Below are 15,308 nucleotides of genomic sequence, written 5' to 3'. Positions count from 1 at the left end.
CAATGACTAAAATGAAGCAACTTTCTCAAGAAACATGTCTCTCTATTGCTTTTGTTTGCAGGGTAAGGTTATTTAATGCTACATATTTCCAAGTAACTGAAGATTTCATACATGGGTGTTTGTTACTGTCTTTAGAAAGATGGCAAGAGGGTTTTTGAACCCAGAGTTAAACCTCAGGAATGCCAGTACCTTACAACCCAAATGAAAAGAATAACAGGTTATAACTGTGCTAATTCAATTATGAAGGTTTCTCTACTAGCCAATTAGAATTTATACGTGAATAAATAAGGATAAACTGAGGGGGTTTACCACCAGGACACTAAAAATGGGGCTTTTGCATAGCTGTGAACGGGGATTTTCAGCCATATATGAATAACAAATTAAAAATCTGTAATTTCAAGCAATAATAATAATAAGAAACACTAGTTATTTTAAATCATTCAGTGATATCTTAAAAGAAAAAAGCATGATAATTTCTGGGTGTTTCTAGTGAAGAGTGAACCCTGTGCAATTCGCTTCTCTGAAATTCAGCAAAATCACAGAAATACTCAGGATCTTTGTTGTAGGAAAGGAGGAACTTAAGTTTTTAGTGGATTATATTGGTGAAGTGGTCTTTTAAGCGTTCTTAAGGGTGAGGGCTAGCAACGTGGAAGTGTCTGCCAACTGTGCTTGTTGCCAAAAATGTGATCTGAGCTTTGAGGTGGCAGTACTAATCACTGCTCCACAATACCTAAAGCAACAAGTAACACAGACAAAACAATTACCACTAATAAAATACAACAAATGGCCGCAAACTAAGAATATAATAATATTTAAGAATATAAGAAGAATATATTATTGCACTTGCACTTCCACTCTTGGGGCACACATAAGTGGTAACATGGACCTGGCTCATTTTATTTTTTGGGATTGTTGCACCAAATGCAGATGGAATGTCTTTTTCATTTCCAATCTCAGTTTAGATTATGTGCATTTTTTTCTTCCATGGTGAAGATAAAAAATGCATTGTAAACCATTTTTATTGTAATTTTTGCAGGGTCACATGTTTTCTTTCTCAGGGTGGGAGAGGAGGAGTTGGAGGAGGGTAGCACTTTTAAGGCTTGTTTTAGCTCCAGCATATGGCTAATTATGCAGGCAAATTAGTCATGCAGCACTATCTGGGAGCTGACATGTATCAGTGTTATGTAACCAGTGGCAGTATTCTTAATATTCTCATTCTGGTCAGCTAATGTACCCCTCAAATAAATTTTTTTTTTAAACAAAACAATGCAGGGTTGAAGTACTGATTGGGTCCTAATATCACACATATCCAAAGCAACTCAGCAGCAGTCTTACAGTACACATGCATGAAAGTTCTGTTCATGGCCACTACAGCTGTGTGATGTCATGCTGGCATTGAAAAGCATCTTGGGATACTAGAGAAAAATGTTCATCTGAGCCGGCTGCACAGCGAATTTACAGGAAAATATTAAACGAGCAGCACATATTCACTGTGGAAAATTCTTTGGCGAATTTTGACAGTCAATTTTGAAAATAACGTAACATGATTGTCAATGTAATTGTGTTGTCATTGTCAGGAGTGTTGCTGGCATATATATATATACTAGCAGAATACCCGCGCTTCGCAGCGGAGAAGTAGTGTGTTAAAGAAGGTACGAAAAAGAAAAGGAAAAATTTTAAAAATAACGTAACATGGTTGTTAATGTAATTGTTTTGTCATTGATATGAGTGTTGTTCTCATATCTATCTATATATGTATCTCTCTATCTATCTATATATATATCTATACCCGCGCTTGGCAGCGGAGAAGTAGTGTGTTAAAGAAGGAAAGAGAAAGAAAAGGAAACATTTTGAAAATAACGTAACATGATTGTCAATGTAATTGTTTTGTCACTGTTATGAGTGTTGCTGTGATATATATATATATAGCAAAATACCCGCGCTTCGCAGCGATGTCATGTGTTAAAGAAGTTATGAAAAAGAAAAGTTGGTCTCGTCCGATGCGGGAGATGGACGTCTGAAGTGGAGCTCCGCTAGCAGTGGTGCTATTTTTCATATTATTTGCTTATTATTCTGAGATATCCTGTATTTATTCGACCCGAGAGGGACCGCTACAGTATATGTAAACACATATAAACATGGCCAACAAGAAGGAAAGAACGAAAGAATCGAAGACTAAAGCTACATCCAAGCTGCGATCAGCAAGCCCTAGCTCGAGATACGGCCTGTCAGAGACAGACCTGGATCAGATGGGCGAAAGTACAGACTCCTCGGGACCACGGTCCGCTACATCGTCGCCGGCTGAGAGCGAAAAGGGGAGCGAAGGTGCGATCGTGAGTGCAGATGTGGATAGCTCGCCGATTGGAGAGGATTACCTGAAACTGGAAAAGGCCGGGAGGTCCGCGGCTTCAGTTACGCAATTACGCGGGACTGGAGCAGCGGGGACACCGCTTCAGCAGAGTCTGCTGCTTCATCTACGGCACAAGAAGGCACATTTGAGCTATCTGAACTGAAAGTGTTGCTCGCTGAGCTCACGCAAGATATAAAGGAAAGCGAGAAGGCTAATGAGAAAGCAACGGCAAAGGCACTTGAGAGACTGAAACAGGAGATGAAACAGGCCAATGAATGTCTGCGACAGGAAATCCAACAGGCAAATGAAAGGCTGCGACAGGAATTCCAACAGGCAAATGAAAGGCTGCGTCAAGAGGTCCAACTTGAACTTCGACAGGTGCTGGGCAAAATTGAAGAGCGCATTGAGAAAAACTCGCTAAACTGAGCACGCTTGCTGATCAATTGGAGCATCTTAGTGAGACATTCACGAATCGGATCGAAATAGCCGAACATCTAGCTTCCAGTGCCGAGGAAAGAGCAGTAAATGCCAGTTCGGAATGTAAAAAACTCGGAGAAAAACTTGGAGACAGACTGGCTGCTTTAGAAGATGGCAGTAGAAGGTATAATGTCAGAATTGAAGGCCTGCCGGAGAATCGAGAAAGTTTAAACCCTGTGAAATTCGCAACTGAACTTTTTTCTAAAATAATCGGGGGCGACTTTAAAGCAGAATCTGAGATAGCAGCGGCTTACGCGTCACGCTGATCAAACACCGTCAGACCCGACCAAGATCTTTTATAGTTCGTTTTGAACGATTATCATTTAAGTTAGAGGTGATGGAACTCCTCAGAAAAAAGGAAGATATTATATATGAAATTGCCACATTCGCGTCTTCCCTGACTTCTCTCCAGCAACAGCTATTAAACGCGCCTTCTATAATATTAAACAGCTGCTACGGCAAGCCAATGTCAAATACGGCCTCCTGTATCCGCAAAACTGAAAGTGGAATGGCAGGGTCATTTCTATGTTTTCGCTAGCAAGGAGGAGGCAGAAAATGAGTTAAGAAAGCTGATCCCGGGACTATTCTGATACATAATTGTGAGTCATGGCGGTAAATGATAAAGCTAGGATTAATAATCTACTGTCTGATCTATTTGTTTTAAAATACGGGTTTTTTATCAGCATATATTCTCATATTCTTATTATTACTTACTTATTATTATTACTTACTTATTACTTATTATTACTTAGTATTACTAGGGCTAAATGTTTATGTTTTATTGTGCTTAATTACGTTTTCCTCCTCTTTTTTCTTTTCTAATTATTTCATGTGTACCCTAAATGAGACTGTTCAATATCATACCCTTGGTTTACTGTTATTGCTATTACTGCATTAAGACTTGTTATGCTTGTTTTGGACACATCTTTAACACCATCACCTGGGTTTATTATCTGGGGATATCATCTTAATGCACTAAAATTGATGAAGATTATATGTATGTGTATGTGTATGTATATATGTGTATGTATGTGTATGTATATATATATATATATATATATATATATGTATATATATATATATATATATATATATATATATTAAGTGCAAAATTCTTTTCTTTTTTTTCTTTTTCCTCTTTTAAAGACTATATTGGTAACAGATATCTCTATCTTTTAACCTTAAAGCCCACTGCATGGGGGCTTGATGTGCTTTGGACGTGCTCTGTCTCTGGGTATGTCAGAGGACTGGGACTGCATGAAGTGGGTTTTAGCCTCACCTGGGGAGGCAAAAAGGGAGGGTGGGGGTTAAGGGGAAGAGAAAGAGAGCAGGCTTGATCTATATCTAATCTATCATCTCAATCTTTATAATTATAACTATCAACGTAATAATAAGCTGCATGGCAACAACTCTTGGGGGAATAGGAAATTAAGACCTAAACTATTTCACTTCCAGTTAAGACTATAAATGACATCAAAAACTCAGAATCAGTGTCTCCATGATGGGACAGTTAACTTCGTAAGCTGGAATGTTAAAGGCCTGAATCACGAATTAAAGAGAAAGAAAGTACTTTCTCACCTAACAGGTCTAAATGCTAAAATAGTATTTTTACAGGAAACCCACTTACTAAGTAAGGATCAGTTCCGCTGCAAAAGACTGGACTGGCCAAATGTTCCATTCTAGTTTTACAAAGAAAACTAGAGGGGTGGGAATTCTCATACATAGAACAGTACCATTTGTAGCATCAGATGTAGTATTGGATCCTGAAGGGAGATATGTGATGGTCATGGGAGACTTATCTAACTGTAAAATGATTTTGATAAATGTTTATGCACCTAATGTTGATGATAAGGAATTTATACAAAATTTATTTGCATCCATTCCCAATCTGAACACTCATAAACTTATAATGGCTGGGGACTTTAATTGTGTTCTAAATCCACTTTTAGATAAGACTTCCTCCACAGGGGAACGCAACTAACACCGCAAAGATAATTACAAAGTTTATAACTGATCACAACTTATCAGATCCCTGGAGGTTTTAAACCCAAATTCAAGAACATATTCTTTCTACTCACCAGTACATCATTGCTACTCAAGGATTGATTACTTCTTTATAGATAATAACTTCTTGCCTAAGATTAAATCTTGTAAATACGATGCTATTGTTATTTCAGACCATGCTCCGATGATCTTGGAGCTGAAATTACTAAGCCCCATACACTCACCCCATAGATGGCGCCTCAATCCGCTTCTATTAGCTGACGAGAATTGTACTGAATTTATATCCAAACAAATTGAATTCTTTCTAGAGACAAATACATCCCCTGAGATCTCTGCAGGAATACTCTGGGAAACTCTTAAGGCCTTCTTAAGAGGACAGATTATCTCATATCTTTCCCACAGAAATAAATCCGCAAGAAAGTAGCAGAGATAAAAAGTAAATTACTAAAATAGATGAAGAACATGCCAGACTACCAAGCGAGACTCTACATAAGAGGAGGCAGGCTCTACATTCAGAATTAAACCTCTTGACAACTAAAGAAACCGAACAACTAATTTACAAATCCAGACATCATTATTATGAACATGGAGAGAAAGCTAATAAGCTTTTAGCGCAACAAATTCACAAGCAAGATGTACGCAACGCAATCTCAGTAATTACTAACACTAATGGAGATAAAATCATCGAACACAAAAATATAATGTACACTTTTAGAGACTACTATAAATCCCTATATACTACTGAGTTTAAAGAAGACAATATACAATCTAATGCATTTCTGGATAAATTACAGATACCACAAATTGACGCTTTTAGTGTGGAGGAACTCGATAAACCTCTGTCATTATCAGAATTACTGGATGCTATAAAGTCACCCAAGGTGGAAAAGCAGCAGGCCCTGACGGCTACCCTGCAGAGTTTTACAAGAAATTCTCCGCTCAGCTAGCTCCCCTCCTATTAGCAACATTTACAGAAGCCAGAGATAACCAATCTCTTCCACAAACCTTTCGCCAAGCACTAATCACTGTCTTTCCAAAACAAAATAAGGACTTATTACAATGTGCATCATACAGACCAATTTCACTTCTGAATAACGACGTTAAAATACTCTCTAAAATCATAGCTAGAAGGATGGAGAAAGTGCTCCCTCGTAATATCACAAGACCAAACTGGATTTATTAGGGGCCGACACTTATCTTCAAATCTTCGACGCCTGTTTAATGTAATATACTCACCAACTAAATCAAACACCCCAGAAATATTATTATCATTGGATGCAGAAAAGCATTCGACATGATTGAATGGAAATACCTTTTACTATTTTGGAGAAGTTTGGGTTTGGCCCAACATTTGTGCATGGATTAAATTACTGTATACTAACCCAGAAGCTTCAGTTTGCATCAATAACATTTGCTCAGACTACTTTAAACTAGAACGTGGCACAAGACAAGGATGCCCTTTGTCACCACTGCTGTTTGCAATTGCCATTGAACCACTGGCAATACATTGTCGAAATACTGATCAGATAAAGGGGATTAGCAGAGAAGGACTGGAACAGAAAATCTCATTATATGCAGATGACATGGTACTGTATATATCGGACCCAGAAAATTCTGTGCCTGCAGTCTTAGCAGCACTCACAGAATTTCAAAAGCTCTCTGGTCTCAGAATTAATCTGAATAAAAGTGTACTCTTTCCGTGAATTCGCAAGCATATAATATTAGATTAGACACCCTTCCTTTTATCATTGCAGAACAGTTTAAATACCTCGTAAACATCACAAGTAAACATAAAGCTCTTTATCAACAAAATTTCGTCGCCTGCATGGAAAAAATTAAACAAGACTTGCATAGATGGTCAACCCTTCATCTCACACTAGCTGGAAGAATTAACACTGTTAAGATGAATATTCTTGCTAAGCTCCTTTTTATTTTAAAACATACCAATATACATTAATAAATCGTTCTTAAGCAATTAGATTCAACAATAACCTCATTTATTTGGAATTCTAAACATCCACGCATCAAAAGAGCGACCCTACAAAGACAAAAGGCAGAAGGTGGCATGGCTCTACCTAACTTCCAGTTTTATTACTGGGCAAATATACAGTCGATAAGAACCTGGACACAAATAGAAGAACATACACAGGCATGGACCGCAATAGAAGTAAAATCCTGCAGTACTTCTTTGTATTCCTGCTCTGTGCTCCAATAAACACACGCTATCGCAATACACTAATAACCCAATTGTGCTCCACTCACTTAGAATCTGGAACCAATGTAGAAAGCATTTTAAGACGGAGAAGCTTCTTTCTGTGGCACCCTGCAAAAGAACCACCTCTTTCAACCCTCACAAACATATGCAGTTTTTAATATCTGGAAAAATTTGGAATTAACTTGCTTAGAGATCTTTATATAGACAACGCCTTTGCATCCTATGAACAATTACATTCCAAATTTAACATTCCAGCTACAAATTTCTTTCACTATCTTCAAATCAGGAACTTTGTTAAACAGAACCTTCCAGATTTTCCTCATCTTGCACCCTCATCCACGCTGGAAAAATTATTGCTCAATTTCAAGGAGTTAGACTCCATCTCTACAATATATAAAATCCTTTTACAATCCCTTCCTTTCAAAGATCCAAGAGGACACTGGGAAAATGACCTCTCAATTAATATATCAGAAAAGGAGTGGAAAGTAGCAATGCAGAGAATTCACTCAAGCTCCATATGCAAAGCATACAATTATACAACTCAAAATTATATATCGAGCACATCTGTCTCACTAAAACTCTCCAAAATGTTTCCAGGGCATGATCCAACCTGCTAACGCTGCAACCAAGCCCCAGCCTCACTAGGTCACATGTTCTGGGCCTGCACCAAATTAACATTATTCTGGACAAAAATTTTAATTACCTCTCAGACAGTCTTGGACTCACAATCCCTCCTAACCCATTAACAGCTGTGTTTGGGGTTCTTCCAGAGGGTCTTAAAGTGGAGAAAGACAAACAAATTGTGATTGCATTCACTACACTGTTGGCACGCAGACTTATTCTGATAAACTGGAAGAACCCAAACTCTCCTCTTTAAGTCAGTGGGAAACTGATGTGTTATATTATTTAAAATTGGAAAAATCAAATACTCAGTTAGAGGATCTGTGCAGACTTTTTCAAAACATGGCAGGATCTAATCAGTAATATTTTGAAATGAGTTTATAAAGCACAGAGAATTTGTTGATTTAGGTATTTTTACAAGCCTTAAATTTTACACCATTTGGCTTGCTCTCTCTCTCAAGGGTGGGGATCGATCTGTTCTTAGCATAATTTTTTTTTTGTAAAACTTGATTGCTATGTATTGATTATAATAAAATTAATAAAAAAAAAAAAAAAAAAAAAAGGTATCTACATATACATATATATATATATATATATATATATATATATATATATATATATACACATACCTATCTACATCATATATACACACACATACATGCATACACACACACAAATGATATATATGTGTGTATGTATGTATGTGTGTGTGTGTGTGTGTGTATATATATATATACACATACATATACTTGTGTGTATGTTTGTATGTGTCTATATGTGTGTGTATAGGTTTGATCACTGAGTACAAGGGAAAAATAATAAATTATAGTCTATAAGTTATTAAACAGTAAAACATTAATGTTTTAAGAAGTACAGGTACATTGAAATTACATTTGTGCCTTTGGTAATGTGCCTTACCGGCATTTAAAGAAAATTAGTTTTGTGTCCTCTGCAGTGTTAAGAGAGAAAGGCTTTGGTTTGGGATAAAAGGAAAAAAGGTGTAAAGATAGGAAAGTTGCCTTTTTCTTTTATATAGTATAGAGAGATGTGTTCGCTGACGTTATGATCGCCTTTTGGGGACAGTCGCGTGGGTCTTGTGTAGACTGGTGAGACGTCCCCGCCATTAATCGGCTGTGATGGCACTGTCAGTCCTCCACTCCTGTGCGTGTCTTCATAATCCAAGGTGAGGACCTCATAATCGTATACGTGCATAAGAAAGTGTGAATCGCCTTAATATTATTTTGCCGTGGTGTAGAAAAGGGGTCCCGTGTTTGCACTTGTCTGGGCTATAGCGCAGGGGGAGGATGAAAAAAATTAAAAGTGCTCACTTTGACTTAAGGCAGAAGCGCAGTCAGCGTCTCAAAGGCCGCACAGCTATGCACGCGCTGGCTGCTCGACTTTTGCTGGGCAGGAGACCCCAGTTTTTGCAGACACGCTCATGATATCAAAAGTCTCAGCTCTTTGAGGTCATTCATATATATATATATATATATATATATATATATATATATATATATATATATATATATATAAAATACCAGCTACCAGCGAGAAGTAGTGTGTTAAAGAAGTAATGAAAAGAAAAGGAAACATTTTAATAATAACGTAACATGATTGACATTGTCATGAGTGTTGCTGTCATATATATGCCTGCCTAAATAAGTCACCCTCGCTTTGCTCTTACTTTTTACCGCTCATTTAATCATGGCTAGTGGCTGAAAAATTATAAAATGGAAGGAGGATGGCTTTACCAAAACAATTATTGATGGCGAATCGATTATTCATAAAGCTTGAATTGGTGACTTGTTTTTCTGTGTTAACCTCATATTTTTTTATACTTCTTCTCAAACTAAGGTGGTGCGAGGGTAAAATGAATCGGGATGCGCTTGATCAATGTAATCGTGTACCAGGAAATCATGCATTGACAAAAGCTCCCCTTGCTTGTAATGCAAAGTGTGATTAAATGCATTATTTTTAATGCGTATGGAGCACATGCATCGAAGCTTCTCAGCTGTGCTTGTGCTAAGAAAAAGAAAGATTTTAAAAATAACGTAACACGATTGTCAATGTGACTTTTTGTAAGTAGTGCCTGGAGGATTCAGTGTGGAGTAACTCTAGAGACAGCGTGTGTATTAACTTGTGGATTTTTCTGTGAGTATTTGGTGGCAGTCTGACGAAGTTGCTTTGGAAGACGGCGTTAGCCGTGGAGCTCAGCTCAGAGCGAAATGAGATGAATGGGAGGGGAGATGATGACGTGACTCCCCCACCCGCCTTAACTGTCAATCCCCCACAAACACAGTCTCTGGAATTTGCATAAGCACACCCCTTCACCTACAATTTTAACTTAGTTACAAAGTGATCAAAACTCTTGTTTATATCCTGCGTCCTCTCATTAAACTTGTATCCCGCATTACCTGTGGTCATGTGAAACGCCAGCGGTAGCCTGTCTATGAACTTAATTTAAAGTTTAGGTTTACACCTTGCTTTCTTTCCGAGGTAGCAGCACTCATGAATATGGTAGTATATGTCACTCGCTCGCTTCTTATTGTTTCGCTGCCTTCTCAATTATATAATGCATATTTTCTTAAGAGCTTTTTGGAGGTCTTCCTGGTTTTCTACGTACTGCGTTGATAGTCCGCTCACGTGATTACGTGGGAGGCGTGATGATGTCACACGAAACTCCGCCCCCACGGCCATCCAGCTCAACTCCATTACAGTATATGGAGAAAAATAGCTTCCAGTTATGACCATTACGCGTAGAATTTCTATATAAAACCTGCCCAACTTTTGTAAGTAAGCTGTAAGGAATGAGCCTGTCAAATTTCAGCCTTCTACCTACACGGGAAGTGGGAGAATTAATGATGAGTCAGTCATTGAGGGCTTTGCTTTTTATTAGTATAGACGTCATGTCATGAGCAATCAAATATCACACCTTGCCTGTAATATCGGTGCAATATTTAGAGATTTGTCCCAACACCAACAACTAAATGTTGCCAAGATACTATCAGCCAACAGCCACTGCAAACTTTTAATCTATTTTATTGTTGCTTAGTGTGCCAGTTTTGCATGGGTGAACTAATTTTACAACTTTGATTGTGCTACCAATTGTTTCAGAACTAATTAATCTGTTCACATACCAGCGTTATGCCTTCTGGCATCTCACTTGAACAGCTGTTAAGTAAATATAATTGTAAATTAAATGAATAACACAGAATTCATTTCATTCATTTTGAATCTGGTCCTGTGGCTAGTGAAGACAAAGAGCCGCTCTCTTAACAGTTTCCAGCTTTTCACAGGCCTTGTCAAGTAATATACTTCTGTTACATATCCTGTAGCGTGTTTTTCATTTCAACCTTCTTTTCATGTATTGCATATCTAACATATCATAAAGATTTGTTTTAATTTGATGCATTTCTGCATTTATTTTAGTGTATTTATTTTCTTTTTTATGTTACAGGGTCATCTGATGCCCACAGACCTCTTCAATTTAATATTCCTCACAGTTTAGCTTTTGTACCTGATCAAGGAGAGCTTTGTGTTGCTGACAGACAAAATGGAAGAATTCAGTGCTTTGTAGCAGAGTCTGGAGAATTTGTTAAAGAGATAAAGAATGATGAATTTGGTGGAGAGGTGTTTGCTGTTTCTTATGCTCCTGAGCATGGTATGTATAAGACACACTTCACGTTTACATATTTAAGATGTTTTTATCATGCATAAAGACACGACTGGGGTCGCCACACAAGTAGAGTGCAGACTTGAACTCTGAATCACAAGGTGTGATGTTTGCAGCCATACCACTGTGTGACCCCGATTATTTATTTAACCTACTTATGCTCCAGTTGTGAAAGTGTGTATAATATGTTCATACTAGCAGGAAAGGCATGTGGTAGTGGTAGCCACTATACTGTAGAACAGTGTTATGTAATACAAAAAGTGTGTTTTACAGTATCTTTTAAGTTTAGGCTTATTAAATTTAAGGGAAAAATTTAATTCACTTTATAAATGACTGTGCAAAAGAAAATAGTCATCAGACATTAATCCAAGTGTTATGGTTAGTTGGTTGTAGTGGTGAGTCAGATGATCACAAACATAATTGTCAGGTCTCAAGGATTAAAGCAAGTATCAAAGGACTTGTATTTCGTGTTCTGTTTAATTGCAGCTCTTATTATATGGAAGATTCTGAATTAAGTTTTTCAGTGCTGTTGATACAACGGTTTACTGCGTAAGTGTTGCCACTGGATATGAATACCGTCATCCCACCCTCAAGGATATATTTTATGACAGGTGGTTGACCATAGACTGAATTATGACTAATGTACTTTCTTCTCCACCCAACCCTCCACATAGACAGACACACTGTACACCCTGAAGTAAATTCCTGGCTATGCCCTGATTTACTGGAAAACAGTTGGATTGGATTATGTGTTATTTGTACTGATACATTGTAGACATTACAGCCAGAAACTTTCTTATTTATGGTATTAGTTTGTAGATTCTTCACTCCATTCATCATATACCTCACCCTTTGGCATTTCACTTCTTTGTGATTTTCTCCCATAGGCCCCCTGAACTTGTGTATGCTTGAGTTTGGTAAACTTTATTTTAGACAACTTTTCCTTCTACACTTTATAATAATCAGTTGTGACCAAAGGATTCAACATTACTTTTCACAAAATGGAACTCTCAGATGTAGTTTAGGAGGAATCAGGTGTATATTTCCTTCTACTCCATAGGGCAAGTGTGGGTCAAAGTAAGCCATAGCATCATGCAGTTTGAAATAACATTGACTAATTAGTCTATTGGTGACACTCTTGAAATAAAATAATACATTTCTATCATTAATCATGGGCTATCTCTCACTTAATGATCAGTTAGCAGATTATTGCCAGAATATTTTTGTTAACCTCTTATATGTCTCTATATTATAATAAAAAAATCTTGGGTCGATACATGATCTTCTCAGAAGACACTTTGACATCCCGCAAGAGACACTTTAACGTCATGCAAGACAAGGCAGTGAGACAAAAGCACAGCTGCTGTACAGGCTTTTAAATGATCAACACGCAGCTTGGCAGCAGCTTCACAAAGCCAGCAGCTGATCCATCCGCATCTCCTTAGCGTGCGTTCAGCCCCCCCTTCACAACGCGAGTGGGAGAGACGCATAGTGGCTGGAGTGTAGCGCGCCCCATTGTGGGATAAGGGGGTTGGGCAAGTAAAGCGAGCAGGGGGCAGAGGTCCCTAGTGTTTTATAAGAAGTTAACTCTAGATCATTGAGTTCTGTACAGACGGCCTCTCTGTGCATCCTTCATGGGAATGTTTATACAAATCGGCTGAGAAACCAGGGCCAAGTCTTTGATAAATCTTTAGTGCTACTTTATAGAGCACAGGAAAATCAGCCTGGACAGTGGAGGACACCCACCCACAGTCATTCATTTATAGAGCTGCCCGTTACTTTCATGGGCCTGTCTTAGAGAGGTTGTAAGAAACTGGAATACCTGATGGATGGCCATATTAAAACAGAGATGATGTACAGATTCTGATCAGGCCATTAACCAAACACAGATCCTAAGAGCTGTGAGGCAGCATGCTTGCCACTGCACCTCCAAAGATATGAAACATTCAATTTGGTTATGTATTATTAGATTAGGCCAGTTCATAATATTACACTTTAGTACAAAGGTGAAGTACAGATCACATTTATGGTCAAATTTAAGCAAGAATACAGCCTTATCTGTTCACAACATTCTTGATCATATAACAACATTGGAGACACAAAGCTGTAAGTTAGCTAATAGCAGACATCATGTACATACCTGCATGCATATACAATATAAAGCAGTCACATGTGTTTATCTGTACCACCAAAGGGGATAATGGCTGGTTGGCTGTTAATATAAAATGATTTTAGATCAGTAGCCATTTAGGAATATGATTTGTATTGGTCTGTTTACAGGTGCAAGAATTGTCAGAATGTTTGTAGAAGTGTATTAATGTGGAAAAATAGAGATGTCTTCCAGTCTGAACTTGTGCAGTATGAAATTTCAAATATTGTGTTTAATTAACTCTTAATTCAGTTGCCACCATTGGTTAAATTGCCCAACATTTACAAAGAAACACAGCACATGTTGGTGTTTTAGAACCTAAAGTTACCCGTACAGTTTTTCCTTTGCTTTGTGTTGATTTTAGACACAAGTGCAGTGAATCCAAAGCCAAAGGACTTCTACACAGCCCTCAATTCTAATAGCACATCTTTTTGTTGCTGTAATCTGGGATGGTTTAGCTGTTTAATTTGTGAAACTGTAAATGTGTCCAGCAGTAATTGTGAATTTTGCAAACTCCCTCATGTTCTTAACTCACCAGTTATGAATGTAAAAGTGGGATAATGCATCAGTGAATGTTTGGATGAGGAAACTATTTGCTACGGTTCACAATAGTGTAAAAGTTGAAAGAAAACAGCAGTTTATCAGTTATGCATTTTGTGCTGCACTGTTTAAGCTTCTTATGAATCAATGAGGGTTGTGTCTGTTCCAGCTTTTGGGATTGCCAGTAAAGCACATTCCACTTAGTGTTACACACATTTTTATATTAACTGAAGAGTTTACAATTTATTTAAGAATATATTCTAAGAAAACCAGAATGTTGACGTATTTGTACAGTGTTGTATAATTTTTTTCTTTTCTTTTAGGTGGTTTAATTTATGCAGTAAATGGAGAGTCCGAGTATGGGAAGCTGGCACCTATACAAGGATTTGTGATGAACTATTCAACTGGAGTAATTTTAGACACCTTTAGACCAGACACGAAGGTAACTTATAGGCCTGTAATTAGTGTATCATCCTAGTTTGGGTGGACACATAAAACATGACTGCATAAGGATTACTGGAAAATTATTTAAGTTTTTACAGTTTGTGATTGCTCTAGCCATGTATAAATATATTCTTTTTCAAAAATGTGCTGTATTCTTTGTAGAATGCCTTATCTTCCTATACATTTCATTACATAATAAAAATTAAATAACGTTACTGTAAATTCAAACACACAGGAGGAACAATTCAAGAAACAAAGCTTTTTTTCCTTCTCATTTTCTTTCAGCTCTGTAGAGTTTGAGTTTCAGTGCTCTTCATTATTATTTTTTTTCTTTGTCATTGACAGGTCGTAGAAATTAAATTATGTAGGGGAGGAAAGATTTCTAGAAAATGACTAGTTCTCTTTGTAACTGATTATTGCTTGTGGATCAGTGTCAGTGTTCACTGTAATTTTACTTTACATATCAGGGACCGAGCGCCTTTACATGTAAACAGTATTAAGCTAGAACAATATTTTCTCCCATAAAATATAATGCGAACATGTGAGTTTGAATTCATTAATGCCTTCAAGTGATATTTGTCATTCCTCCTCCTAAAGGACTTTCAGATGCCACACGATCTCGTCGTAGCTAGAGATGGGACCGTTTATGTTGGTGACGCAACAACCGACCAAGTTTTGAAATTTGCATCTTCAGAGAGTAAGGTTTATATATCTTTCTTTGTAATCCTAATATCTTAATAAAGCAACATGGTCTATAATGTTATGTCTACAGTGTATAAAAAAGGTCCTTGTGGCATTATGTAATTTATTTGTTTTTTTTTTTTTTTTTACTGTA

General features: G+C 37.4%; 1 protein-coding gene across 8 annotated transcripts in view; it reads left to right on the top strand.

Moving 5' to 3' along the window:
* pam (peptidylglycine alpha-amidating monooxygenase) overlaps positions 1-15,308 on the top strand; it is a 402,733-nt gene that overhangs the window by 362,854 nt on the left and 24,571 nt on the right. For all 8 annotated transcript variants that reach the window (XM_039758909.1, XM_039758910.1, XM_039758908.1 and 5 more), the window contains 3 exons: positions 11,125-11,328; positions 14,353-14,471; positions 15,071-15,170. In XM_039758909.1, the coding sequence (XP_039614843.1) occupies positions 11,125-11,328; positions 14,353-14,471; positions 15,071-15,170 (423 nt within the window). The remainder of the gene's footprint in view (positions 1-11,124; positions 11,329-14,352; positions 14,472-15,070; positions 15,171-15,308) is intronic.

The sequence above is a fragment of the Polypterus senegalus genome, chromosome 7, assembly GCF_016835505.1.
Source record: "Polypterus senegalus isolate Bchr_013 chromosome 7, ASM1683550v1, whole genome shotgun sequence".
Lineage (NCBI taxonomy): Eukaryota > Metazoa > Chordata > Cladistia > Polypteriformes > Polypteridae > Polypterus > Polypterus senegalus.
The sequence above is the reverse complement of the archived record's forward strand: the minus strand, read 5'-3'. Positions and strand labels throughout refer to the sequence as shown.